The 25,594-nt window shown below is 49.0% G+C and overlaps 3 protein-coding genes across 4 annotated transcripts; 2 read left to right on the plus strand and 1 right to left on the minus strand.

The window, feature by feature from the left end:
• Window positions 1-1,622: 1,622 nt before the first annotated feature.
• C1QBP (complement C1q binding protein) lies at window positions 1,623-8,142 on the plus strand. 2 transcript variants are annotated; one of them, XM_082328011.1, is made up of 7 exons: window positions 1,623-1,703; window positions 1,988-2,074; window positions 3,317-3,467; window positions 4,007-4,094; window positions 5,130-5,225; window positions 6,074-6,196; window positions 7,629-8,141. In XM_082328011.1, the coding sequence occupies exons 1-7, from the start codon at window positions 1,658-1,660 to the stop codon at window positions 7,776-7,778; spliced, it is 741 nt and encodes a 246-aa protein (XP_082184137.1). In that variant the 5' UTR covers window positions 1,623-1,657; the 3' UTR covers window positions 7,779-8,141. The 2 variants fall into 2 exon arrangements, with proteins under 2 accessions (XP_082184137.1, XP_082184136.1); XM_082328010.1 differs by lacking the exons at window positions 1,623-1,703; window positions 1,988-2,074 and adding an exon at window positions 2,907-3,168 and having other exon boundaries at window positions 7,629-8,142.
• A 538-nt stretch (window positions 8,143-8,680) lies between these two features.
• On the minus strand, window positions 8,681-11,718 carry RPAIN (RPA interacting protein). Its single transcript, XM_082327942.1, has 7 exons — window positions 11,625-11,718; window positions 11,234-11,404; window positions 10,590-10,653; window positions 9,963-10,077; window positions 9,682-9,745; window positions 9,430-9,564; window positions 8,681-8,889 (listed from the first exon to the last, which is right to left on the minus strand). Exons 1-7 carry the CDS (start codon window positions 11,700-11,702, stop codon window positions 8,860-8,862), a joined length of 657 nt encoding a protein of 218 aa, XP_082184068.1. The 5' UTR covers window positions 11,703-11,718; the 3' UTR covers window positions 8,681-8,859.
• Window positions 11,719-11,851: 133 nt separating this feature from the next.
• Window positions 11,852-24,891, plus strand: NUP88 (nucleoporin 88; the record flags this gene model as incomplete). The annotated part of the gene is made up of 17 exons (XM_082328555.1): window positions 11,852-12,088; window positions 12,428-12,597; window positions 13,056-13,181; window positions 13,386-13,472; window positions 14,122-14,298; window positions 15,274-15,457; window positions 15,890-16,040; window positions 16,712-16,810; window positions 16,961-17,051; window positions 17,889-17,990; window positions 18,710-18,868; window positions 19,333-19,458; window positions 20,053-20,118; window positions 20,370-20,450; window positions 20,797-20,923; window positions 21,310-21,428; window positions 21,797-24,891. The coding sequence occupies 17 exons, from the start codon at window positions 11,852-11,854 to the stop codon at window positions 21,858-21,860; spliced, it is 2,166 nt and encodes a 721-aa protein (XP_082184681.1). The 3' UTR covers window positions 21,861-24,891.
• Between the last annotated feature and the right edge of the window lie 703 nt (window positions 24,892-25,594).

Consider the following 25,594-nt stretch of genomic DNA (forward strand, 5'->3'; position numbering starts at 1 on the left):
GCCTGTATGTGAGGAAATGACATCCTAAGAGCTCTTCTGAGCAGACTTGGTATTTTTGATGATCATGCTTGTATCCTTAGCAGGTTTTATTGGGAAAAAAGGAGAAAAAAGTTTTAAATGTCTACATACAGGGAAAAATGCCTTTTTTTTTACTATTTCTAGAAGGGAGGTGCTACGTCTTTTACCTTGTCAAACATCTTTCTGCCTGCATGTCATGTTCACCGTCTTATTGGGGACCATGCGAAGGCCAGTAATGGGAATGCCTGCTTGGAGAAGGTCTTCGCGGCTTTGCATCTAAGCCTCAGGGGCTGGCACCGGTTTCTTGGAGAGGTTGTCCAGCCGCCCGCATGTTTGGCGTCATCTTCGTTCGCCCTTTTGCTGTTAGGGTGTGTTGTTCCTCAGCAAATACGTCTGGCTTTTCTGACTCTTGTCCGTGCACTTCTAGCTTTGGAGTTGGCACGCCATCCCCAACAGCTCATCAGGCCAGCCTCAGGAAGGCTCAGCAAAATGAGGATGAAGATGCGGTTTAGAGATTGGGCTTCTTTAGAGGTCCTTGATTCATCAAATGTTTGCGTCTTCTGCTCTGACACCAGTGCTTCTCCCCCTTCTGCCTCCCCCAACCCTGTCCCAGTTACACTTTGGTTTTCCATTAGAAGTTTGGAGCTTGACATTGTCAAGAACCACAGATCTACCATTAGTATCTATTATTTGGGTTTTTTCTTCCATATTCCCTTGGCATCTACCGATCTGGCTTTTTCCTGTTGGAGAACAGTGGCAATACCAAACTTAATCATCTTTTTAAATACTGGAATGAAGACGCTAGTGCCACTCCAAAAGGAAAACTTGTTCTTTAATGTGAAGGAAGTGGATTTATTCCATTATCACTGTGTGTTGGTGGGGGGAAAAATATAAGTTGCTTTTAAATTATATCCTAAGTACTTCTAAAATAATCTCTCTGGGAGAGGTAACTTCCAGTTTCAACAGAGTCTGTTGACGTAGTGTAGTAATTTATACAGATTTTTGGATGAGTTGAACTAAAGCGGGTTAGGTGCTTGAAAGGGTGGGAGAGGAAGCTGTTCCGCACACGCAGTGCCGCTGCGTAGCGCAGTGGGGTCAGTTTACGTGGGCTGTGATGGGATTGTGGTGTTTAGTCCTTGTATCCTTCAAATGGCAACTTTGGGGAAAAAAAAAGCTTATAACACATTAATAGGGCTGCTCAGGGATGCAGTCATATTGGCTGTTGGCAAGCCTTTGTTCACTGCATTTGCTTGGGGAAAGCTGCTGGCTTTGCTTGTGATCTGTGGGCACAAGCTGCCTTTGCCATGTAATAATTTGTCCTTTCTGGTTACACGCATCGTGGGTACACAACGCATTGTAACACACCTTTTCTTTGGGCTCCAGTATTGGCTTACCTTGGTTTTCTCTTTGAAAACTGGGGCAAATGCCTCTTTTGCTCTTTTTTCTTACTTTTTTTTTTTTTTAACTGCAATGTCACTTGTGCTGATCTGCAAATTGCTGTCTCCCAAAGAGCGTAAATGGGTACCCGGTGTACCTGGAACGGTCTCACCTCTCAGCCTGCTCCTCGGAAGGGTGATACGGAGTGTCTGCAGGGGCGCAGTGGACAGGGACGCACGTCCCCTTGTCGTGCCTCTTTGCAATGTCATTCTTTGGTGGTTTGAAAAAAAGAAGAAAAATAAAAAACGGTGAGTGGGGCACAGGCAAAACTTGCCACTTTTGTACGTATGACCAGCTGCAGTTTTGGATTGGTATTTCAAGAGCACGCAGCTATTTCAATTGTTCTCACTCACGAATTGCAGGGAATTATCAAAGCACTGTATCTATCTGTTTCTTGGTTTTATAGACTGCATCTGTAGGGGAAAATGGAATATAAGCACATTTGGTTTGGGCAGTCTAATTTAACAGTCGGTTTAAGGGAGGGGATGGGTGTTTATTTAGAACTGATTTGTATATTTTTCCCAAAATAAAGAAGCGATGGCAAAAATCCAGGTCCTGGGTGGTGTTTTGTGGGACGCGAAGGCTGTGTGGATGGAAGAAACAATCACGGGAGGTTCAGGTACAAGTCCCAGCGTTTTCAGTTCTTGTGGGAGCGTCTTCATTTTAAGCATTCTGGGGCGTCTGTGTGCGGATGTTAAAGACGAGATGTTAAGGTGGGTCAGTGAATCTGTGCTTTGCCTGCAGAACGGCCCCCGTCCTCACGTGTGCGGTGCTCAAACACCGGCGTGGAGCTGGGGGCAGAAATCCTGGTCCTTCGATGCGATGGGGCGATATCGATGGGGTGCTACCGATGGGGTGCTATCGATGCTCTCCTGCTACCGCCCTGTGGTGCGCAGCAATGGGCCTTCGTGCTTCTGCTCAAGAGAGGGCAATAGTGCCGGCTTTTGGACAAAGGGAACGCTTCGTGCCAGGAAACAGCTTGCCTTGGTCAGTCTTCCCTCTGAAAGATTTATTGTTAAAGGAGAAAAAAAAACCCAAAAATCCTTTTTTCTTTTTCTGAGTAAACTGCTGAGGCCTTGCCCGAAGGCTGACGAGGAGCGGGCGATGTACGGGGGCAAAGCTTTCACCACGTACGCTGCTTTTTCTTGGCGCAGCCGGGAGGGAAGCACCAGCCTTTTTTTCCACGTCCCTAAAGCTTCCCTGAGCGCCGGGGCGGGAGAGGCGGCCAGTCCTGGTGCTCCGTACGTGCCGTCCCTGCCCCCTCCTCCTGTCCTCGCTTTTTACCGCTAAGTTAAAATAGTCGTGAGGGAACCTGTTGCGGTTCCCTTCTGCCGGGGCCGGGACTCGAACCCGCGGCCCCCGCTCCCCGCCGCGGTGGCCGCCGGGGCCGGAAGCGGGGCGGGCGGTTCCGGGGCAGGCGGTGTCCTCTGCCCGCCCCGCCGCGCCGCGCCGCACCGCACCGCACCATGCTGCTCGCCCGGGCCCTGCGCGCCGCCGCCGCCCTGCGCCCGCCGCTGCGCCACCCGCCCCGCCGCCTCCTCTCCTCCTCCTCCTCCTCTCCCCGCGCCCTCCTGCCGCCGCCCGCCGCCGCGCCGCCCCTGGCCCGCTCCCTCTGGCAGCTGGGCGGCGGCGGGTGGCGGACGGCGCTGCTCCGCCCGCGGCGGGGCTCGGCAGGCGGCGTCTCCTGCGGCTGCGGCGGCCTCCACACGGAGGGTGAGCGGGGGGGACCGGGTGCTGCCCTGAGGGGAGCGGGGACCCGGGGCGGGGGCGGCCGGCGGCCGTGTGAGGGGACGGAGCGTTCCCGCCCTTGGGGAGCACGTGGCGGCGGGGGGGTCCTGTCCTCACTCCCCTTTCCCGCCAGGCGACAAAGCCTTCGCCCAGTTCCTGACGGATGAGATCAAGGAGGAGAAGAAGATCCAGAAACACAAGTCCCTGCCCAAGGTCTCCGGCGGGTGGGAGCTGGAGGTGCACGGCACGGAGGCCAAGCTGGTGCGGAAGATCGCCGGGGAGAGGTAAGGGCGGGCCGCGGCAGGGCTCACCCTGCGCCTGCGGGCCAGCAGGTAACGGGAGCCAGAGTCCTCCTTGTGCTCACGCTGCTTCTGTTGCTATCTGGCCAGTCTGTGCAAACGGGACGTTGCAGAGGCTCTTTATTTTACCACCTTGAGTCAAAGGCACCTTCTTTTTTTTTTTTTTTTAAACAAGTTTGCCACTGTATTGCGTGTTACAACGTTTCATGCCATCTTCCTGCATTAAAAATAACAGTTAAGTCCAGAAAAACTTAAAATCATAGAATCGTTTAGGCCGGAAAAGACCTTTGAGATCAAGTCCAACTGTTAAGTCCGACCGCCAAGTCTCACGTTGTTCGTGAGAGCAACTGGAGGAAGCCACCTTCACTCAGGGGTGTCTCTTAAACTGCAATGCCTGGTTTGGTTCTCGGTGCGTGAATTCAACACCAGCAACGCTGTCCCCACCACAGAAGCTTCAAATAGAAGATATTTTGATGGGTATTTTTTGAGTGTGTTCAAAGTAACTGCTTCTCTTTCTTTTGAAGGATAACAGTCACGTTCAACATCAATAACAGCATTCCACCCTCAGTTGATGAAGAAACACAAGAAGACCAGAAACCTGATGAGCAGGAGGTAACGTAGTCTTGATGTGCACTTCAGGGATGGGTATGCAGAGGGAAGTTAGAACCTTGCCCTGAAGTGTTAAGGTTTTTTTTCCCCTCTCACTTGATATTTGGGAGCATTAAGTCACAAAATGCAGATTTTTCTGGGTTGGCTGTGACCCTCCTCTGCAGCAGAAATGCAGAGCAGGGTGAGAGGGCTCTATGAGGAGAAATGCAAGGAACTCGGATATCTCTTGCCTTTGCAACCCCCTGCAATCAGTACTGCCTTTTGTACTTCGCTAGCGTAACTCACGGTGCTGGTAGGCACCGTCAGTGAAACGCAAAGCTATTCCCATGGCTTCACTTGCCTGGTCTTGTTGGTCAGAAGCATCTCGCTCCTGTTTAATAAGACTTGGTAAAAATACTGGTAAAAACTGTAAATGAGGAATATAATCTGAGGCAGGTGGCTTCATCTGCAGTGACACTGATGCCGAACGAGTCAGGAATGCAGCCGCTCCGTTTGTAGCAGTTAACTTGCGCTTTCTGCCTGGTGGTGTTTATTCCAGCGTGCTGCACTCAGCTGGGTGGGACAATACTGGGGACACTTGTGCGGTGCTTCCCTCCCCGGGTGTGCCTCTACCCGCTGAGAAATCGCAGTGCGCTTCGTCTGCGCACGTGTCCGCGTGGATGGCGGTCCCTGTGCCCTGCCAAGTTTCCTCCATGAAGGAGAGCAGCTCCTGCATCAAAACAGTCTGAGTCTGTTCCCAGCTCCTGTCACTTTGGCGGGACCCATCCAGGTGAGCCGCAGGCTCGCTGGGTTGTCGGGGCGGGGGTGGCAGATGCTCCCGGCCGCCATTTTACCCGTGTGATGAGGCGCAGAGCAGAGGAGGGGCTGAAGGGCGTTGCGAGGCTGGGGGAGGCTTGGGCTGCCCTGGCCAGGTCAGGGGCTGCAGAAGGAGGGTGCCAGGAACAGGGTGCGCTGGATGGGCTGCGTTGCTGGGCTGGACTGTCATCACTTTGGCTCCTCTTCAGACTCCAGTGCTGATGCAACTTTTCTCTTATTTAGCCTGATCTTACATCAACTCCAAACTTTGTTGTGGAAGTAATAAAAGATGATACAAAACAGACCCTTGTTCTTGACTGCCATTATCCGGAAGACGAGGTGGGTATCAAGCTGGTTGTGTGTCAGCCATAGCCAGCTCTGCGCTGTGCCTCACGGTGCATTTCCCGCTTGACTGTAGCGTAACTGTGCTGCTGTTGAATCTAACTGCTCTTTATAATCTGTTGGCTTTCTGAATCTGCAGAAAATGCGGTCTCCCCTTAACTCTCTTTTTTTTTAACACACACAAGAAAAAAGGCTTCCCGTTTGCAAGAACACTCTTAGGGGAGATGTTCCATTGCATTCCTCGCATCCTGACCTGGCGTTTGTGAGCGGCTGCTTATTGGCCAGTTTATTGAATTACATTAGAGAAGGGAGGCCTGGCTTAACTTTAATACACGGCAACTTGAGAGGGGTAAACAAGAACGGCCGAAACGAGAGATTGTGTCAGTAACTTGCAAATCTCATTGTTGTGAGAAGTCACAAAGAGAAGCAGGGATTAAAAAGGGGCGGGGTTAAAATTGAGAGCTTTGCTTCAGACTGATCTTTGTAGTTTATTTTGTAAACCTTAACAGATCATTTATGCAGCCAGTCTGGGCTGACAAAGGGTAGACGGACGTGTGAAGACAGATTTAGAACCACACAGAAGAGGTTTTTACATCTTTGTAAAAATCAGGCTGCTGACTTAGATCAGGTCGCCGCTGGTAGAGTGACCCGTCGGGATTTCCCGTGTTGTCGCGCATGTCTGCGCTTCTCTTCACAGGTGCGCGTTGAGAGGGGAGAGGCACAGCTTTAGTACCGGTCTTGGGGTTTCGCCTGCAGTGTCATATCCCTAGCTTTGGGATGAGATGGCTGAAGGGGCCCTGCAGTTAGAGCTAACTGTGCGTCTTGCATCTCATCTCCTGTTTCAGGTCGGACATGAGGGAGAGGAAGAAAGTGATATTTTCACAATTCGGGAGGTCAGTTTTCAGCCCACTGGAGAATCGGATTGGAAGGACACCAACTACACCCTCAATACGGATTCCCTGGACTGGGTAAGTGCTGGTGACACGGCCGTAGGCTGCAGAGGGCACTCGGCTTACCCCGCCTGGCTCTCCCTGTGCTCCTGGGTTGCGAACAAGGTCTGTCCGGATGGCTGAGACGGGGCTCCCCTGCTCTGCCCCGGCGTGTCAGGAGGCAGTGGTTCTGCTGCAAACCCAGGATTACGCCATGGGGCCAGCAGCTGTGCGGTGCTGGCGGCGTTACTGGCGGTCAGAGACCGACATGCGGAAACGCCTTCTGTTCCAGGCTTTGCAGGTTGATTTCCTAGCAGCTGTGTTAGACTGCAGAGACGCTTTGACGCTTGCTCAGACATCTTTTGATCTATGTGTTTAACAGTGTAGCTTTATCAGATACCACGTGTAGATGCCTTTGTTTTCTGGGTCTTCCAGGTATGTTTTTATAGTTGTGACACTAAAAAATAATATAGAATCATAGAATCGTTTAGGTTGGAAAAGACCTTTAAGATCATCAAGTCCAACCGTTAACGCAGCACTGCCAAGTCCACCAAGAATACCCAAGAATCTGGCATCTGCTTGCACGTTCTCAATATCAGGCTTTCAAAAGGTTAAGTCGTAGTTGGAAGCTGTGTATCATATGGTTGAAACTTTACTCCTAGAATGTCTCTCTCTTTGGGAAGCATTGGTGTTAAAATCGGTTAGTGTGCTCTACAACATCCCACGCTGCTTTTTTTTTTCCCCCTCTCTGACTTGAGACAGAAAATTAATTAAAAAATGTGTATGATTTGTGATCTACTCAGATTACAGAAGTCCAAAATTAATCATTTGCTCAGTAATATTGGTCTGTTTAAAAAAAACAAACCAAAACCGACCAAAAAACCAAGAAACACATGACAGGTACTAGCATTACTGCACCAAGCCGCAATAATGAATCTGTTCTCCTGAGGAGCGAGGAGGGAACCCACAAGCACTAACACGTGCTGGAGTTGCAAGAGTTAAGTAGGATTAAAAAGAAGGAAAAAAACCAAGAGTTGATGGTGGTAAAAGATGCAGTCTCTCAAATATTTGCATCAGATACCACCCTTCCCAGACCTGGTCAAAGCAATTCACCCCCAAGGCCACAGCACCGTTTCAGGGGCCGGGCAGAGCTTGGTGTGTGTACTCTTTGCCAGACTTTACCTGCCGACTCCTGCAGTCAGTTGATCATCTCCGGAGCGCGGCTCGTTTGCGGTGTTGGGTTTGGGTTTATCTGACCCAGTTTGGATGATCTGTTCCGTGGCCCCTTCCCTCCCAGGGCTGCACCCAAGGCCAGGCCCGCCCAGCAGGGGCCGGGGAGCTGCCTGGTCTCCTGCGGGAGGCAGGCCAGGTCTTCCTGGGAGAAAGAAGTGCCAGCTGCCGTGGGACATCTTAAAAGCAACCCCTACCCCGCTGTGCTCTGCTAAGGAAGTTTCCTGTTCATTGCTTCCAGGCTCTGTACGATCATTTGATGGATTTCCTGGCTGATCGAGGAGTGGACAACACGTTCGCTGATGAGTTAATAGAGCTCAGCACCGCACTGGAGCACCAGGAGTACATTAAATTCCTTGAAGACCTTAAAAGCTTTGTCAAATGTCAGTAGGTAGGCTAGGAAACTTATCTTCAAGCGTGGGTATTCCACAGCACTGCTCAGCCAGCAATACCCAACTAGATCTTCACAGCAGATACGGAGAGTAAGTAACTTTGAATTTGGCAGTGAACATCACGGGAGAATGAGGATTCTCGCTTGTATTTGGGGATTGGTATTTATGTTGCAGCCCAGATCAAGGTCTCTAACACGGTCCTGAATTGCCTCGCCCTGCTTGGGGGGTTTTGTACAATTAAGAATGAATGTGAAGAATAAAATCTGTTCAACATATCACTGAAAACTGGTGGTTTCTCTTCTTCCTGCTGGACCATTGCTGACCAGAGAGCTGCCACGAAAGCGCTGGTAGCGCGTGTCTGTGCCTGAGCCAGCGTTGCTACAGCTGCCCGCGGGGCTGTTGCTGCAGCGATGGCGTGTGCCGGCCCGGAGGTTTCTCCAGGGAGAGCTGTTCCCACACCTCCAAACAGGCGGCGTGCCCTTCTGGCAGCAGAGCCGTGCCTGTCGGAGGAAGGCTGCTGGCCAAGCGGTGCTAATTACAGATGTGAATCTCGTAGAAGCCTTGGCTGGCTGGCTGTGTGTTAGGGAATAGAATTCGGGGTCCTAAATATCCTGTTAGAGGAGCTGTTTTAAAAACAAAAAGGATGTGCTGTCATAACCTATTATATCAATGTTAATGTAGCTGTTTTAGGGAAATACCGCAGGGAGGCTGTAGGGCTTCGGTTCCAACGGAGCGGCTGTGGATGCTGCTGCCGGGCGGCCGCCTTCTGCTCACACCTGTGTCTCCAGTTGTGACCTGAAGCTCACACGGAGTTTAAACAGAAACCAAAGCTGAAGGCCAGTGTGAGCTGCGAGATCACCGATGCATTGCGAAGGACCACACAAAGGCTGACATAAACTATGTGTCTTTATTTCAAAACGTGTACTGTGCCATCAAAAGTGCAGGTCAAGGCCGTACTACTGCCTTTTCAAGTAGCCTTTTGGCACAGCAGTTACAAGTATATACATAAAACCACTAGCAGCTCTGGGGGGATTTTCAGTCTTGAAGCCCTTCCAGTCAAAAAGCAGCAGCCGAATCAACTTAAAGGAGAATCGTCCAGGAGTCACAGACCTTGACAAAAGGCAAGTGGAACAGAGAAGCTATAGCAACGTATAAAATTAATGTTCAAAACTATTTGAAATGCTCTGCTCCTAACACTGTCCTCAGCGTGTAGGTGCACACGGTGATTCTACGTAAGCAGCAAAGCTAAGAACTTGCTAGCTCTGGCTTGAGCCAAAGGGACGGTGCGTGTTTTCGAAGAGGTATGGGCGAGCCTTCCGAGGAGGCTTAAACTGAAGTAATTTTTAAAACTTTTCTTCATGAACCACTTCCCTGAACAGACACGGCACACAAGACTTGGAAGTCCGTGGCTAAGGTGTGAGAAAGGTACGGCCCTGAGCTTGCCAGGTCAAAGATTCCCTAATCCAGCAGTTAGGGCGAGTTGTGGAATTTGGCTCCTCCTTCTACAGTTACTGGTGGTCAAAAGTAAAACCGTTTCCAAGGAAGTTTGTGGAAAAACAGCAACACAAACCCTGGGCATCCACGGACTTGGGGTTTCTGCCCGTGTAATTGAGACGCGGATCCCAGCAGGAGCTCGACACGCAGACTCACCGGGCAGCTCATGAGAAGGCTGGCCTCCTCCTCCATTCCGCTGGTCACCGTGAACTCCGGGTTGTGAAAGCACCTGTGACTGTGCTCTGTGACAGTGTTTTCTAGAAGCGACCGTAGCTTCTCTTCTGTCATGCCCTGAGAAAAACGGGGTTAAAAGAAATCTTAGGCTTAGGTTGCTGTCTGTAGCTTGAAACTGCCTCGTCGCAGTAGACCCGGGCAGTGACAGCTAACACACCGCTCAGCGCAGCTCACCTGCGTGCTGATGTATAATCCACACTGGCAAAAAACAAAGTGACTCCTGACGGTCAGGTTATTCCTAGGAAGAGCGTACAATGAGCATCGTCACAACAACCTGAACAAAGGTAGATTTTAGCAAAAAAACCTCTTAGATCTAGGAGATCACTGCTCAGGGTTTTTTTGATGACATTAACAGTAACAGCAGCCTCTGTTTGCCCGCTGCTTTTGCCTGTTTCTAAGCCCAAACTGCTGTAAGAGAGCGGAGAGCCTCGTTCCGATGCCAAGGGCTTTCTTACTTTCTACACACGGGGCAGATGACCTTGTCGCTGGCATCCAAGCCATCAAGCATCGCGTTGAGACATTCTTCATCAAACTGCAGACTGCGCTCGTACTCTTCGATAACCAACTGTTCTGCAAGGACACAGCAAAACACCCTCGCGCACCTGTCACGAACTGAAGGCAAAGCAGCACAGGCGAAGCTGCTGGGCAGACGGAGGCCGGGGCAGCCACTAGTTCCTGCACTTTTCTTTCTTTCGATCAGATTTCTACACTTGATGAAATCATTCCTGTTAATCCAGTGGTTTTTCCTATGGCTCAGTCTTTAGCCGGTCTCAAGTGGGTGAGTTTCCACTTTAGAAACATTCTGAACTGATGTATAGGGGTTCCTACAGCCCCCAAGCACCTCAGTCCTGTTTCCCTGGTCTCTCACTAGCTTCTCACAGACCTTAAAATGCCACTTAAACACTTAAAACTGTCAAAAAGGCTCTCAATGCATTAGAGAGGCTGCAGAGATTTCCAAGGAGGCTCTGCTGTGTCACGTGGCCTACAAGAGCCAAGGAGCACAGCCTCAGCGAGTCTGGATGACTGGGAAGTCAGGACTATTACAAATCAAGTAAGAGTCCCAAAACGTGTGAAGAAATTACCTTGCAAGGTCAATTCCTGTTGGATCTCTTCCAGTACTGCGAGCTCATCGGGGTCCTCCAGCACCTGAAAGGCACGTCAGGCAGTGAGCAGTCGGTAGCCATTCTGGCTACTTTCTCACTTAACCTCCAGCACCTGACTGAGCTGTCACGGCGACATAAACTCACCCTGCTTATTCTATCGGGTGAATCTCTGTACGTGCAGAAGCATGCACTGCGGAAAGCAACCTGTACTATAGCCACCTGCGCAAAGCCAGCCACAACGGAGCAGGACACAGCCTCTCCAGAAACTTGCTTTTTAAAACATTCACGTTTTATTCCCGTTCCCAGGAGCGGTCAGTGACAGACCAGCTGTGAAACCCGCAGATGAGGAACCCGCCCTCTGCCGTGATTTACACGCAGTTCGTGAAGGAAATAAGGAAGTTTCTCCCTCCGCGGGCCCAAAGGCGAGCGCTTTCGCAGCACAACACCCCGCACCGGTTGCAGAAGTGGGAAACCCAGATGCTCCGAGTTTTGCCAACTCCCACCAGCGAGAGACTGAAGTTACAGCCGCGCAGAGCTGTGTTCGATGCGCCTGCATTGGACGGGCAGTGCGCTGATGCGGGGACGCCGGCGAACGTCAGCCCGAGAGCACGGTAGGCACTGACCTGCTCCAGGGCCGGCGGGGTCCCCGCCGCGGCCCGCAGCGCCTGCCACTCCTGCTCCATCACCTCCTGCACCAGCAGCGCGCCCCTGGCCGGCCCGCACGCCCTCTCCCCGGCCTGGCGGTACCGCTCCAGCAGCTTGGCCCGGCTGCTCCTCAGCCTCTCCATGCAGCGCTGGGAGGGAAGAGACCACACGGAGCCCGTTAGTGCCGCGCGGGGCGGGGAGACGCGGCCCGGAGGGGTTGCCCGGGAGCGGGGTGACAGCTCCCGCCGCGGGCTGGCCCCCAGCGGCGGCGCCGGGCCCTCGCCGAGGGGACTGGGGAAGGGGCCCGGGGAGGCGAAGCGGGGCCAAGGGAGCGGGCGGGGCCCCCCGCCCCGGCCCGGCCCCACTCACACGGCGGTAGGTCTCCTTCCAGGGCGGCGCGGCCGGGCCCTTGTAGCGGGCGCGGTGTCGCCGGAGCGGAGCCTCCATCGCCCGCCGGCAGCCGCGGGGCGCCTCCGCCGCGGGGCACGCCGGGAAATGTAGTCCCGGCGCGGAGGGGGTGGCGCGGCGCCTCCGATTGGCGGCGCGGCGGGTGACGCCGAGGTCGCGCGGCGGCGGCGGCGGCGGCGGAGGCGGCGATGGCGGGCGAGTGGGGCCCGGCGGAGCAGTGGCGGGCGGCCCTGCCGCAGCACGCCGTGCTGAGCCGCCTCCGCGAGCGCGCTCCCGCCACCGCCGCGCGGCCGCCGCTCATCCGCAACCTCCTCTTCGGCCTCGACGGCGACCTCCTCCTCTGGGACGGCGAGGGCAGCGCCCTCCACGCCATCGGCCTCCGCCGCCTCGGCGGGCCCGACCCCGCCGGGCTCAGCCGTTACCAGGTGGGGCCCGGCCCTGAGGCGGCGCCGAGCGGGGCCGGCGGGCGGTTGTGAGGGGGTGAGGGGGCCGTTAGCGGTCGGGGGGGGCCGTGACGGGAGCGGGGCTGAGGGGGGCCGGGCCCCGAAGGCCCCCGGCCGGGCAGTTACCCCCCAGCCCGCTCTCGGTGGGCCTTTCCTCAGGGAAAGCCCTCGCCTTTGTGCTTGGCCCTGGCTGGAAGCAAGTTTTCCCCTCGTTCTGCACCTGGTAGCCGTCGTGTGGATCACTGTCCAAAGCAAAGATGTGCCATACTTCCGTGAGCGCTTTTGACGGCTTGCGCCTAACTGTAATATTTGTCTTTTCAGACCCTTATCTGCATAAACCCACCCCTTTTTGAGGTTTATCAGACGCTGTTAAGCCCCACGCAGCATCATGTGGCGCTCATCGGTACGAAGGGGCTCATGGTGCTGGAGCTGCCTAAACGCTGGGGGAAGAATTCGGAGTTTGAAGGTGGGAAAGCCACGGTGAACTGTAGGTGGGTGAGACCTCAGGCGGTTAACGCCATCCTCGTCCTGCCCTCCTTCCTCGACAGCCTCCCCTCTCTTGGGGCCACACGGATACGGAAGGCATTGGTTGTATTGGGGTTGTAGGGACAATGGCAAATGAAGTTATTTTGGCTCAGGGACTTGCTGACTGTCAAGTGACCCAAATAAACGACCTTCTAAACTTGGTGCAAATGCTGAGGAGCAAGGTGCCTCTCTGTAGTATTCTCTAGTCTTTCTGGGGTCTTTTAGCTGTGGTAGCTAAAAGCTTGTGTCCAGATGGAAATAACAAAGGGCTTCAAGTTAAAGCTGTCCCTCCAACTTTAAGAATAGTACAGCTAATGGCTTTGAAACCTTTTAATTGGATCTTTAGCTCCTCTTGCCCCCACTTCCCTTTAGAAGTAACTGCTGTGTTTCTTGTAACCATGCATATTCCTGCTCTCTATTTCAGCACTATTCCTATTGCGGAAAGGTTCTTCACAAGCTCAACATCTCTGACTTTAAAGCATGCTGCCTGGTATCCCTGTGAGACGTTAGAGCCCCATGTTGTGCTCTTGACTTCAGATAACACTATAAGGTAAAACCTATTTAGTTGGTTTTTTTTTTCCTAGCCAGTCTGATTTTCCACTAGATATGTGTGTCCTGCCATTCTTACCAGGATTACCAATAAAAAATAGGATGGGGGAAACTTTGGACTGATCCCGTTTGATGTTCCTGCATCAGCAGGGACATGTGCGACACTGCCAGCTGAACAAACACTGCTGCTCTTTCTCTTCTCTAGGTTTTACAGTCTGAAGGTGCCTCACACGCCCATCAAAGTGATTACTCTTTCAGACACCGAGGAGGAGACTCTTACAATCAAAAAAGGGTTTGTGCAGCTTCCTGTATTTTGAAATGCTTTTGACAGAATAAGCTCTGTATTCTCAGTTGTGCTTTTAATCAATAAGTGATAAATCTACCTGAAAATCTGATGTGATTTTTTTTTTTTCATGGACTTCTTCAGTGCTAGGACTTCTTCCTAGCACAGTAACTGCACTTTTTTTCTTTCTTTTTTCCCATCCTTCTAAAAGAAAGTGGTAACAAACTGTACAGTCAAGCGTGTGTCAGAGCAGTCATTTGAAAAATGCACGTTGTCTTTAAGATGGGGCTAAGAAGGGCTTTTTGAGAGGGGAATGCAGAAAACAGGTGATCTTTTTATTTCCCTCTCGGCCTGGTTGGAAAGGAAACACTTGAGGGTCTCTACTAGTCAAGTCGCAGACTGACGCAGTACCCAGGAAATACCAATACCCCCTCCTCTTCTATCCTGTGAAAGGGGGCTGGCTGGTGGGTGCATTGCAGAAATGAGGTGCCATAAGAAGGACGTCACTTGCATGCTTTTGCTGCCGAAAATAGCGTGTCAAAGGACTGATGGACGGGTGTGGAGCAGCAATTTGTCAGCACATGCCGACGGACCTGGTTAAACGCACGCGTTCTCACAATCGCTGCTGACTTCAGGTCGTGTTCCGACTTGTCCCTAGGAGAGCCTATACAGCATCACTGGGAGAGACCGCGGTGGCATTTGACTTCGGCCCGCTAGTGCCGGTCCCAAAGAACATTCTCGGACAGCGAGGGAGCGAAGACGTGTTGGCCTACCCGCTTTACATTTTATATGAAAATGGAGAGACATTCCTGACGTATATCAGCCTGCTCCAGAGGTAGGCTTGCGCTCATCCCGGCGTGTCGTGGGGCGCTTGTACGATGTTAGGGCTGGAGAGCCATCTCTCAGCTTGGCTGGGACTCTGTCATGGAGGCTGGGCTGAGTTTTATTGTATCGCAGCCTGTTTTATCTCTTTGTGGCAGTGCTAATAGACTGAAATCCAAGAATAGTGTGTCATCCTTTTTTCATCTAGATGTTAAGGGTTCAGTTTGCACTGCTGAGAATCCACTGTCCGTTGTTTACAATCAGAAATTTGAAATGAAGCCACTGGACTGTTACAAGATCAGCGGCTCCAAGGCTGTTAGGTGTATTTTGGGGCCTTCAGTTCACACTGCAGACGTTCTTAGCTTTGGATGAGGCTGAAAGAGCCAGTGGCATCTTAGGAAAAGAAATATTTTAAGGTCATAGAGGGTTTGCAGGCATGTTTCGTAATGAAAGGTCAAGAATATGAATCAAGAATACAAACACAATACAAGAAAAAATTCACTTCAGAAAACTGAGAAGATGGTGGAAAAACTTCCAAGGCAGCTCTAGTGTAACTGAGTATTAAAATGTGTGGTATTTAGGTTAGAAACAGCACTGTATGCATGAGAAACGATGTAGCTTTCAGCAGACCCTGTCTGTGCGCACTGAAATAGGCTTAGTCCTTCAGAAGTTCTACCTAGAGAAGTGCCAGGCCACAAAACGCTGCTGGTAAAGTGCTTTATTAAGCAAGAAAACAGTTAAGTGATAAAGATAATTTGTGAGATCTCCAGCCAGTAGGTGCAGTGCAGACTCATAATCTGCAGAAGCCTGGGTTGCTACTGTCTAATGGAAATTAAACAGAACTCCAAACCATTAGGTTTTGGGTGGTGTGGTTTTTTTTTTTATTATCATCTTTATTTTGTAGTTATTGCCCAACAAACTCCTGCAGGCAGCCATGGGGAACTCTCCTTCCACCCCTTGTGTTGTGAACACATCTTCTTTATTCCAGCACTGGGAATCTTGGCAAGCTGCTTGGCCCTCTGCCCATGCACCCTGCTGCAGAAGATAACTATGGCTACGATGCCTGTGCTGTCCTTTGCCTGCCTTGCATTCCAAACATCCTGGTGATTGCCACTGAGTCGGGAATGCTTTATCACTGCGTGGTACTGGATGGAGAAGAGGATGAGGAGCAGGTACCTTGTCCTGGTTGTTTCTATATGTATTTTTGTTTCTGTAGTCAAAGCTGCAAGATGGCAGGCTGCCCGGAAGGGAATGCCACGTGCCAACGCTGCATTCTTTTGTAATGAGGTAGTGAGTCTTCCTCCTATTGCAGCCAGTCCCCGTGATTCGCTGGTGCTTTTCTTTTACATGTCAGTTCTGTGTATCCTACAGGTATATCAGTTTTTGGTAAAACTTACTATGAACTATTTTAAAGAGGATCTTCTAAGAGGGAACGATGTTTCTGAGAGAAACTTATTTTTAAGTAAAAAAAGAGAGACTTGAACTACTTTCCCTAACAAACAATTAATACTCTTGTCTATATTATGTAACTCTTCCTTGATGTTGTTTGTGTTGGCATTTCTATTTAAATGATGTCTGACAGAAGAATTCAATCCTCTTTGCAGTCAGAAAGGTCATGGGACCCAAGATCTGATCTTATTCCTTCCCTGTATGTGTTCGAATGTGTTGAACTGGAACTTGCACTGAAACTGGCATCAGGAGATGAAGAAGAGCCCTTGGAGTCCGATTTCTCTTGCCCAATCAAATTGCATCGAGGTAGGGCTGTCATTCAGGTGGTTGGCTTTTACTTGCTTTATTTCATGAATTTAGGATTGAGCTATTTACAAATTATCATTGGTGTCAGCGAGTGGTATTAGAATAAGGATTTGCCTGATGTGTAGTAAGAAAAGAGCAAGCCTGGGAGGTTACATATGGCCACATGATACTGAATTCTTTCAGCTGCAGATTATAAAGTGGAAGTTGTTGCATCTGTGATGACCAACGTACGTAAGTAAGTGCCGAGGGATGGTGATCCCGAAGGAAGAACTGGTATCTGCTCATTAGACTGTCCGATGTAGCTGTGGGGCCGGAGGTTGGGTAGGACAAAGTGTTTGGGGCTTTCTGAACAAGCAGCTTGGCAGAATGCTGGTCTGCTGGCTTTAACTGATCTTCCCTTTAGAGTCTAGTGGATTGATATGGGTGTGGTGCGATAGGAATCGTTCAGAACAATTCATCAGGTATTTCAAGGGTAATTGAATTTTATGCCGAACTCTAATAACGTGGCTAACGCATCTAGCTCACGTTTTGGATGGGGACCAGTTAGTACTTGCAACAAGATGCTAATGCTGACTGGACATAAGTTGGTACACACGTTCAACAATGCAAAGTTTAAAGGATGAGCTTTTCTCAGTTCAGTGCCTTCCACATTTTTGCTGTTTAAATTTCAGATCCAAAATGTCCCTCTCGATACCACTGCACACACGAAGCTGGTGTCCATAGTGTGGGGTTGACGTGGATCAATAAACTGCACAAATTCCTTGGTTCAGGTGAGTGGCGAGACTCTGCTGCGTGTAGAGGGAAGAGATCGCTATCCGAACACCTACATTGTGTAGTAACAAGGTGGTGGGTGCGGGTGATACCGAGAATCCCCTACCCTGCACTGTGAATCTCGTGCATTGTGAGACATCTCTTTGTAGATGAAGAAGACAAAGACAGTTTACAAGAGCTGGGAGCAGAACAGAAGTGCTTTGTTGAACATATTCTTTGTACCAAACCATTGCCATGCAGGTAAAAACCAAACCCTTTCTATTGCTTCCAAATCAGTGAGTTGCTATGGAAAATATTTATGATTTGCCCTCTTTTGCTGCATTCTTGCCATTAAAAATAAGGAAGTCAGTTCAACACAATGCAAATAAGCAATCTGTGCATCAGGACTCTCAATGCACAGTGAGGGAAGTAAGCTAAATTCCTGTGTTGCTGTCTGAAAATCATCTATCAAACCAGCAGAAGTTTTCACTTCCATTTACCTGACCCAGGACAGCTCTGAGGCTTGATTTAGCTCAGTCTTGAATGCTGACATGTTCCTCTTATCCACTTGTTACAAGATCAAGCAACGTAGTATTTATGTCTGCTTTATTTTCTCACTTTTATAAGGCCTAATAATTTCTATAGAAGGCTATGTATTAAACATAATAAAAACACAAAAAAACATGTTTATTAAGAGGCGTTAGTCATCTAAGCTAGCACAGACGGTGACTCTCCAGTGGTGTTGGTAGTTACCTGGGCAGAGGGCACGCGGAGCACCCGGGCTCTCTCCTGAGGAGGTCTCTGCCTTGCACTAGCAGTGGGTAACGTTGCCTGGGCCACAGCCCATTTTTGCTTCTGTTTCGCAGTGAAGGTATGCAAGTGCTCCCTCTCCCAGGGTGGGCGAGGTCGTCCTGGGACATCTGACTGCCAGTCAGATTGTGCGGTATGAGGAGAGTTATTCTGCAGGACTCATTCCAGGCAGCGGTTCTTGGGCCGATTGCTATAGCGAGAGTTTTTCCAAAAGAGGGAACTCGCACAACACCTTCAGGAATAAAGAACTTTTTTGACCGGGTAATTCTTGTGTTTTCTTCCCTTCAGGCAACCTGCTCCGATTAGAGGATTTTGGATCGTTTCTGACATCCTGGGGCCCACAATGATCTGCATCACAAACACCTACGAGTGTATTACAAGGCCTCTCTTGTACGTGGTTCTTAATTGGTTTGAGATCCATGACTGTTGCATGAAAAGGAGCTCGGGATACTTTTTTTGTATTATTTTGATCCTCTCACCCCAGACTTCTGCACCTCTTGTGACACACAATGAAGTTTGCCTTCTGGCTGAGCACTTAAGCATTATTATAGTGGTTATTTACTAGTAGGGGACATAATTAATCTGTATCACTTTTAATGAGGATTAGGACAAGGGTTGCATCAAAAGGTTCTCGACATTACTGTTGGGTTTTATCCTTCATTTTTATAATGAGGGAATCTGCAAATCAGAAATTTTTTTTACAGACAGTATTATAGAGATTCTTAATGGACAAAGGTTATGTTTGCATGAAAGGGGAAAAAAAAAATGTGTTCTTAAATTGCTTTAGGCTGCTTTGAAAAGCAAGGTCCTTCTGCCATTTGAGTGCTTGCTTGCCTTGTTACAGAACCTTCTTCTTAAGTAAAAGGACATTTATGAATCTCGCTAGTTTCAGCTGTGGCCAAACAGAAAGATGGGGGGATGTGAGCTCCACCAGCCTTGTCTAGAGCTGGATTTACCACATAATAATTGAAATATTTTCTCTTGAACACTTCTGATTTACTGCTGTAACACATTAATTCCACACTTTGTTTTAACTACCATTTAAACTCTGACATAGTTTAAATTTTTCTGGTTTAAACTGTGTTCTCCCATTGGATGTTCTTTGGTAGAAGTACAGTCCATCCTGCATCCCCGCCCCTGCTGTGTACCAGGGAAGACAAAGATGTTGCTGTTTCCCCTCTCCGTATCCTGGCTGAGTCACAGCATTCCTTTGAGAAGCATATCCGAAGCATCCTGCAGCGCAGTTCTGCCAATCCCTTGCTTCTGAAGTAAGTAAATACGTTTTCCTAGGGGACCTGAAGAGGGAAGACTGTCGGGAATACTGCGCGTGCATCAGCTCCCGGCTGAACAGCACACGAGCTTGGACGTAGCACTAATGGGGCGCAGCTCCTGCAGCCCGCTCGTGCCTCTCTGTCCAAACAGGGACGGCATCAAACCAAGTAACGGCGTCGGCTGGGAGCGGGGGCTCCTTGCTCCAGTCCCCTGCTCAAAGCAGGGCTGACCGCAGCTGATGAGGTTGCTCATCGCTTGTCCCACTGGGTTTTGAGTATCTTAAGAAACCTTGGGATTTCCTCTCATAAGAAAAATGATTTATAGCAACGGGATTTAATTACAGTCCCTCACTTCCGTAACTGACCCCCCCGGAGCCCTTCCCATAACCACTGTAAGTGGTTTAGCCCTTCCAAGGAACATTAGAGTAAGATTGCAAAAACCTGCCTCGTCTATTCTGAAGGTCTGCTGATAAAGATGCTGCTCCGCCCCCTGAAGAATGCCTTCAGCTTCTTAGCAGAGCCACACAAGTGTTCAGAGAGGAATATATACTGAAACAAGACCTGGCAAAAGAGGAAATTCAGCAAAGGTAAGGGAAAAAACCCTCATAAATAACTGCTGTACAATGTCTCTGTGAAATGACATCACTAACTGCCAAGCTCTCCTCCGCTGGACTAACCCTTGTAAATGAGAGAAGGGTATCAGGTAAGACTAACAGAGTACCAGAACTGAGGACTGAGTTACCAGGGAAAGCAGGGGTGATGTAATGCGTGATCTCTATAGTGGCTCAGAGGGGAAAGGAAAAAAAAAAAACAACCACCCCCCCCCCCCAAAAAACGGTACACGCACAGACAGAGAATACTTCTCTCTTGCTGCTGTCAGTCTGCCTGTGCCTGTGGGTGGCAGGAAGCCCTTTGACCTCACCAATAATCCTGACAAAGCTGCTAAAAGGAAACTTGCATTAAATAAGTCTCTGCTGCTTCAAATGATAGTTATTTATATTATAAAGTTAGGACGAAGTGGAAGAGTTTGTTCTCACCACTGCCCATTTTTCAGTGTCTTTAGTTCTTCATACTCCCAGGAGCATTACTCACTCCCGTCACATTTTCTGTGTGGCCTAAATCCTGATTCAGCTGGATTGCTGTAGTGGGCACTTTGATTTGATGTATGTATTTATTTTAAGAGTGAAGCTGCTGTGGGGACAGAAGAAGAAACAACTGGAAGATCTTAATTACTGTCGAGAGGAAAGGTGAGTATAACCTGTCTGCTTTTATCAAGTCAAACCTCAGGAATGACGGATCTTTGTACAAAAAGAAGTACTTTATGCAGGGTCCTGTGTGAGACAAGCGAGAAGGGGAAGCGTTTCCAGCTGTAATTAAGCACCTAGGTTCACTCCCTGCTCCAGCTGGCTTTTTCAGGCTCCTTGTCCTGTTCCCACATACAAACCGCCTTGCATGTCAATCAATCTAAAGTAAACACACATTTCTCACTTGCATAAAGGAAAAGTCTGCGGGAAATGGCGGAGCGCTTGGCTGACAAATATGAGGAAGCCAAAGAGAAGCAAGAAGATATTATGAACAGGTGAGTGCAAACTAGGCTCTGTTTCGTCACTGATCGCTTGCTGTCGTATAGAAGTTTGCAAGTGAGGTAGAAACAGAGTGGGCAGGATGCGCCAGCCTGGTTTGTTAGAAGACCGGGCTTCTGAAATTCTCCCTGGGGGCTCGGTGGTGATTTTTCAGTACTACTGCAGGCCCAGGCTGAGGCGGCTTGCTGCTCAGAAACTGTGAGCCTGGCGGGAAGAGGAAAGTAAAGTCTTGAGCCCCTGAGACTCAGAAAGAGTGACAGAAGTGCGAGAGTGTTGGTGTCTTAGCGTAACCAGTCTAGCACATCAGTTAATTCAGCAACCTTTCTTGCTTTGTACATGAAGGATGAAGAAAGTACTTCGGAGTTTTCACTCTCAGCTTCCTGTTCTATCAGACAGTGAAAAAGATATGAAGAAAGAGTTGCAGACAATACACGACCAGCTGCAGCACTTGAGCAACGCTATCAGACAGGTGAGTAATGAATTAGCTGGCTGGGAGGTTACTGGCAACATCTCGCACCTGATGACTGCTGATAAAATACTGTCCTTCCCCTAGAGCAACTCTGTGCTTTTGTCAAATGAGCAACAACATACTAAGATAACTTCTGATCCTTGTTAGTAACAGAGACAGAACCTCTGCAACTCCGTATGAACCCTAAGGAAGCCTACACACCTTCCTCAGCCTCAGCGCCGGCTTTCTCTTCTCTTTGTGAGAGGAAGTGCGCAAAAGCAAGATTTTATGCCCAAAAGAATAGGAATTTATTCCAGTATGACACACCAGTTTGTGGCTATGACAAGCTTTCACTTTGGCAGGCTGACCAACGCTGACCAGGGTCTTCTTTTTGTTCGTGACTTTAGGTTAAAATGAAAAAGGAATACCAGCAGAAAAAGATGGAAAAGGGTACCAGCCCCCGAAAACCCAGCATCACCCTCAGTGCCTACCAGAGCAAGTGCATCCAAACCGTCCTGAAAGAAGAGTAAGTTAAAGCTTGGCTCCTGCAGGATTCAGGCCCTGGCGCTTAGATAAGCGATTCTCTGCAGGGTTCTAGGCTGTAATTTAAGCTCTGTGCTGCGTGAGGGGCTGCCTGATGCACGCTGGCGCTTGGAGAGATGGTCTGAAGCGTGAAGCGTGCCAGCCTGTGACAGCAGCACTGGCCATCTTACGCCACTATTAAAGTGGCTGTAGCTTAGGTCTCCTTTTTGCCCAGAGATCTTTTGGCAGCCTGCATCCAGCCTGTCATTAACAAAATGACTCTCCTTCTGCCATAGGAAGTAGCTTCCTTCCTGATTAGTCTCGAGCAAAAATGACTTGCAGCTTTTTGACTTGAATTTATTTTTCTTGAAGGGGAGAACACATAAGGGAGATGGTAAAACAGATCAATGACATCAGAAGCCACGTGAACTTCTAACACCTCCACGGCGAAGACCCTACGCCGAAAGGCTGGATGAGCTTTAGTTTTTCCTGGTATTTCCCTGTGTATATTTAACATTTGTATGTTGAACAATATGCCTTTTACTTATTATTTTGTAAAGTTGGACTGTCAAATAAAATACTTTTGATAAGACTCCTTACACGCTGTGGGTTTTTTTGCTTTTCTCCCGGGAAGGAGGCAGTGCAGCAGGTATTGTAAACCTAAGTCCGTTACGGTGCAGTACTTACAGCTAGCTCGGCGCGGGGGGAGGTTTTGCTGCTTCCTTCAGAAAGCGGCCTGGGGTTATCTGGGAGACGGCTTCTACCCTGGGTCCGTGGCACGGCTACTGCGGGGCAGCCTGCGGCAGAAGGCAGAGTCGAGAGACCAGAGAGGCGCACACACTTCAGCAGCTTTTCTTTTTTTTTTAATTTGGAACACTTTCTTCATCAAGGACACACCTTCAATACAGTTAACAAATGGTTACACTTGAATCCTGGAGACAGCAGAATTCTACATCCACAATTGCACAGGACACCAATGGCTTGGTTCACCGGAATGCAGTATTAACTTCCAAACACTCAGTTTGCCTTTGCCAAAAGGTGGCTCTGGAGTCCGTCTTGACATTCAAAGGCCAATTCTTTATCTGCTGTAGACAAACCTTAGTGGACAATAAATAATTGTTGTCCCCGCCCCCCGCCCCTTAGAAAAGGTGACGTGGTCAAGCTCAGTTTTGAAAAGTAGTACTGCACTGCTACAAAAGTGGCACAGTAAGAGGTGCCAAAGTAAAGCTGTAAGGAAAGGAGGGCTGTTATCACCTGTTGGGTAACGAGGTTACCAGACATGCTGCAAGAACACTTCTTTTTTGTACAGATTAAGACTATACAAGTTTAGGAATGCATACAAAACTTGATCTCGTCCCTTTTACGCTCTACGTGAACAGAATCCAGTTTTCTAATCCACGCGCCCTGTATCGTAGCTGTCCCGCCAGGTTAGGAGTAGCGCCTGTCAAGAATCTCTTGCTAAGCGAGGAGCACTTACCACCGTACTCAAATCAAGCTCCAGACCACCAAGAACTAGAGGGAAGAGCGGCTGTTTTATGAGCCATACCACCGCAATCCATCCTGTGAGTATCTACACCAAGAGCTTTTACTACACTTACTTACTTAATTTACAGTCTTTTAAATTTGCTCTGCAAATTTGGCACTTTTTTTTTTTTTAAAGGTCCCTTCAAATTTCTTAAGTTCAGCAGAAGCTTGAGGTACAGCTTCTGAAGCTGTGCTTTCCTTCCCCCGAGGGACAGCCCCCGGGTCAGCAGGACAGCTGCTGGTGGCGAGCACATCTCCCACCACTGCTGTGACCACTCAGGTTTCTAATTTAAAAATAAGAAATTTGCACTGGTTGGTGAAAAAGGTCACTCGTGTTCCAACTCTAAAATGGTCACAGCTAGTACTTCGACAGGAGTAAAGGTGTTCGGGTGCAGGATGGAGCAAGGTGGTAAAAAGGAAAACAGCCACACCGTAATCGTATACCCTTCCTCTCCAAAGCAAAAGGAAGATCCTTCCCCAGCTCGCGCAGCGCCTGGTTTAACAGCGAGGAAGCCAGCAGTCAGCGCCAGGCCTCTCCGGCGAGTTCTCATCTCAGTCCCCTACCGCGGACACCTCCAGCCTCCTCTAACTAGACCAACCTGCCGTCGCTGTCCACCGAGAAAAATACACAAGCATGCACACGAACACACACACGCACGCACACACACACATGCAAAACCCCATTCTGCAACTGTTACGTTTGTTACGGTGTCTATGGAAGATCCCAAACGGATTGCCACTCACCTGTCCTCCCCTACGGACTGCAGAAAGACAGCCTGCAGCCATCACCTGCAACCTGACAACACCACACCTATAGAAAGCCATGTCAACAATTGATAAAAATACACTAAGGAAAAGCCACGCCAGCCCTGCACTACTTGAAACAAGCTCGGATGGTCAGCTACGGCCGCGGTTGTTTGGAGCAGACAGGAAGGCAGGGCTGCTGAGAACGGGCAGACACGCGGACCAGAAAGGGAGGCTGAAAGGCCACGAACAGCTGCTTTCCTTGCTCTCTTGCACTAGGACAGTCCAGAAACTCAACCAAAAATTCTTTTTCTGCATAGGTCTTCAGGTGCATTTCCTCAAGTGTTCAGCTTGCTGAAGAGGTGTATAGGATGTGTTGTAGTTTTGCCATACAACACCAGGCTTCCTTAAACACCGCTGCACAGGTTAAGTACCAGTTATCAATTAAGAGTTTTTGGGAAGGAAGGTAAGATAGGAAAAAACTTTTCATTCTGCAGCTCCTAATAAAAGCCTATATTTTTTTCTCCAAAGTTTATTCAAGAGAATAGGACGCTAACCATTGGATAAGTGAATGCAAAACATCTGGTATTGGATTTGTGCGTCAGGAGGCAGCTGCTGTCACCTCACAGTTCAGCAAATAGTAAGAAAGGTTAAAAACCCCAGAATCTGATAATAGCCAATTAATAAAGAAAGAACCTAAGCCACATTTCAATTTCACTTCTAAGTGAAATTAAGTGTCATCTGGAAGACGACAACTCTGCCGTCTATTAGTCTAGTCATTACTAAGGTAGGAAAAATGGCTTTTGGGTGTCAGGATTATGAAAGGAATTAATTGCTAGGGTGAATAAAATGCTTTAATTCTTGCAATGAGTGGCAAGGAATTGAGCTGGTATGCTTCTTTTTGGCTGTTTTTAAGGCATTCCTCTTCAAAACCACCGGTTCTAACTTTATGTTAGTAGCAGGATATACACTGCTAAAAATAGGATTTAAGCACTTAAAATATAGTCATGGAGCATTTTCTGTCACTTCTGGTTTTCTTCATCGCCTTCAGAGCTATGGTCAAGTATGTAAAAAAAAAAAAAAAACAATAAGCAATGGAGGAAAGTCTAAGTTACAAATTTTAGACAGTAACGATCTGCTCCTTCAGCCTCCTTTCTTTTAACCGAGTTCTAAGTAGGGGCCAGTTCAAGAACACAGTTTGCACCACCGGTATTATCAACACCTGCAACCGTACATGAAACCGTTGCTATCCAACCCTGTGCTTGAAACCCCAACAAAAGGAGAAAAAGGAGGAGGAATAGTCATGTTACCGCCATACATTTATAGAACATGAAACCCAAACCTAGCACCTGATTGATCACAAGAATTTCTTGTCTCTGCTGCCGTGTTCCCTAGTGTAATTTAAACGTACGGTTACAGAGATATGGGACAGTGTAGGAGTCAACTCAGCAATGCCATGATACCATACTTTAAAGTAAGAGATGCACTGTACCTTTCAAACTTGAACCAGCAGAATAATGCAGCTCCAGCGCATTTGTGCTCTGTGGTTGGGAGGGCAATCACTGTTTTGCATACTGTTTCGCTGACCCAGAAGAGGCGGGTCAAGCTGACTGCTTCATTCAGCACCTTACCTTGAGACTTTCCAGTGAAAGCTAGCAACTTTACACCTTACTAGCAACTTACTAGCAACTTACATCCACCAGAGCAAAGCAGACCTGCACAGACCCCATGCCAATGCTCAGACAATGCACAGGATTTATCCTAGCTCTTTTTTTTTTTTTCTTTTTTCTTTTTTTTTTTTTACACAGAGAAGGGATTACAGGTACTGCCTAGCTTTAGAGATTAGAAAGGACCAGCTATAATTCCATACTCTAATTTACATTTGTGAAAAGAGATTACAAA

This window comes from Platalea leucorodia (assembly GCF_965183815.1).
Source record: "Platalea leucorodia genome assembly, chromosome: 16".
NCBI lineage: Eukaryota > Metazoa > Chordata > Aves > Pelecaniformes > Threskiornithidae > Platalea > Platalea leucorodia.

Excerpts from the sequence above, each read along its gene's own strand:
- C1QBP (XM_082328010.1), top strand. The coding sequence starts at position 2,922 with ATGCTGCTCGCCCGGGCCCTGCGCGCCGCCGCCGCCCTGCGCCCGCCG. Across the intron at positions 3,468-4,006 it reads CGGAAGATCGCCGGGGAGAG|GATAACAGTCACGTTCAACA; the intron begins GTAAGGGCGGGC and ends TTTCTTTTGAAG. Across the intron at positions 6,197-7,628 it reads ATACGGATTCCCTGGACTGG|GCTCTGTACGATCATTTGAT; the intron begins GTAAGTGCTGGT and ends CATTGCTTCCAG.
- RPAIN (XM_082327942.1), bottom strand. The coding sequence starts at position 11,702 with ATGGAGGCTCCGCTCCGGCGACACCGCGCCCGCTACAAGGGCCCGGCC. Across the intron at positions 10,654-11,233 it reads CCCCGCCGGCCCTGGAGCAG|GTGCTGGAGGACCCCGATGA; the intron begins GTCAGTGCCTAC and ends CGTGCCTTTCAG. Across the intron at positions 9,746-9,962 it reads ATCTGCCCCGTGTGTAGAAA|GAATAACCTGACCGTCAGGA; the intron begins GTAAGAAAGCCC and ends CGCTCTTCCTAG.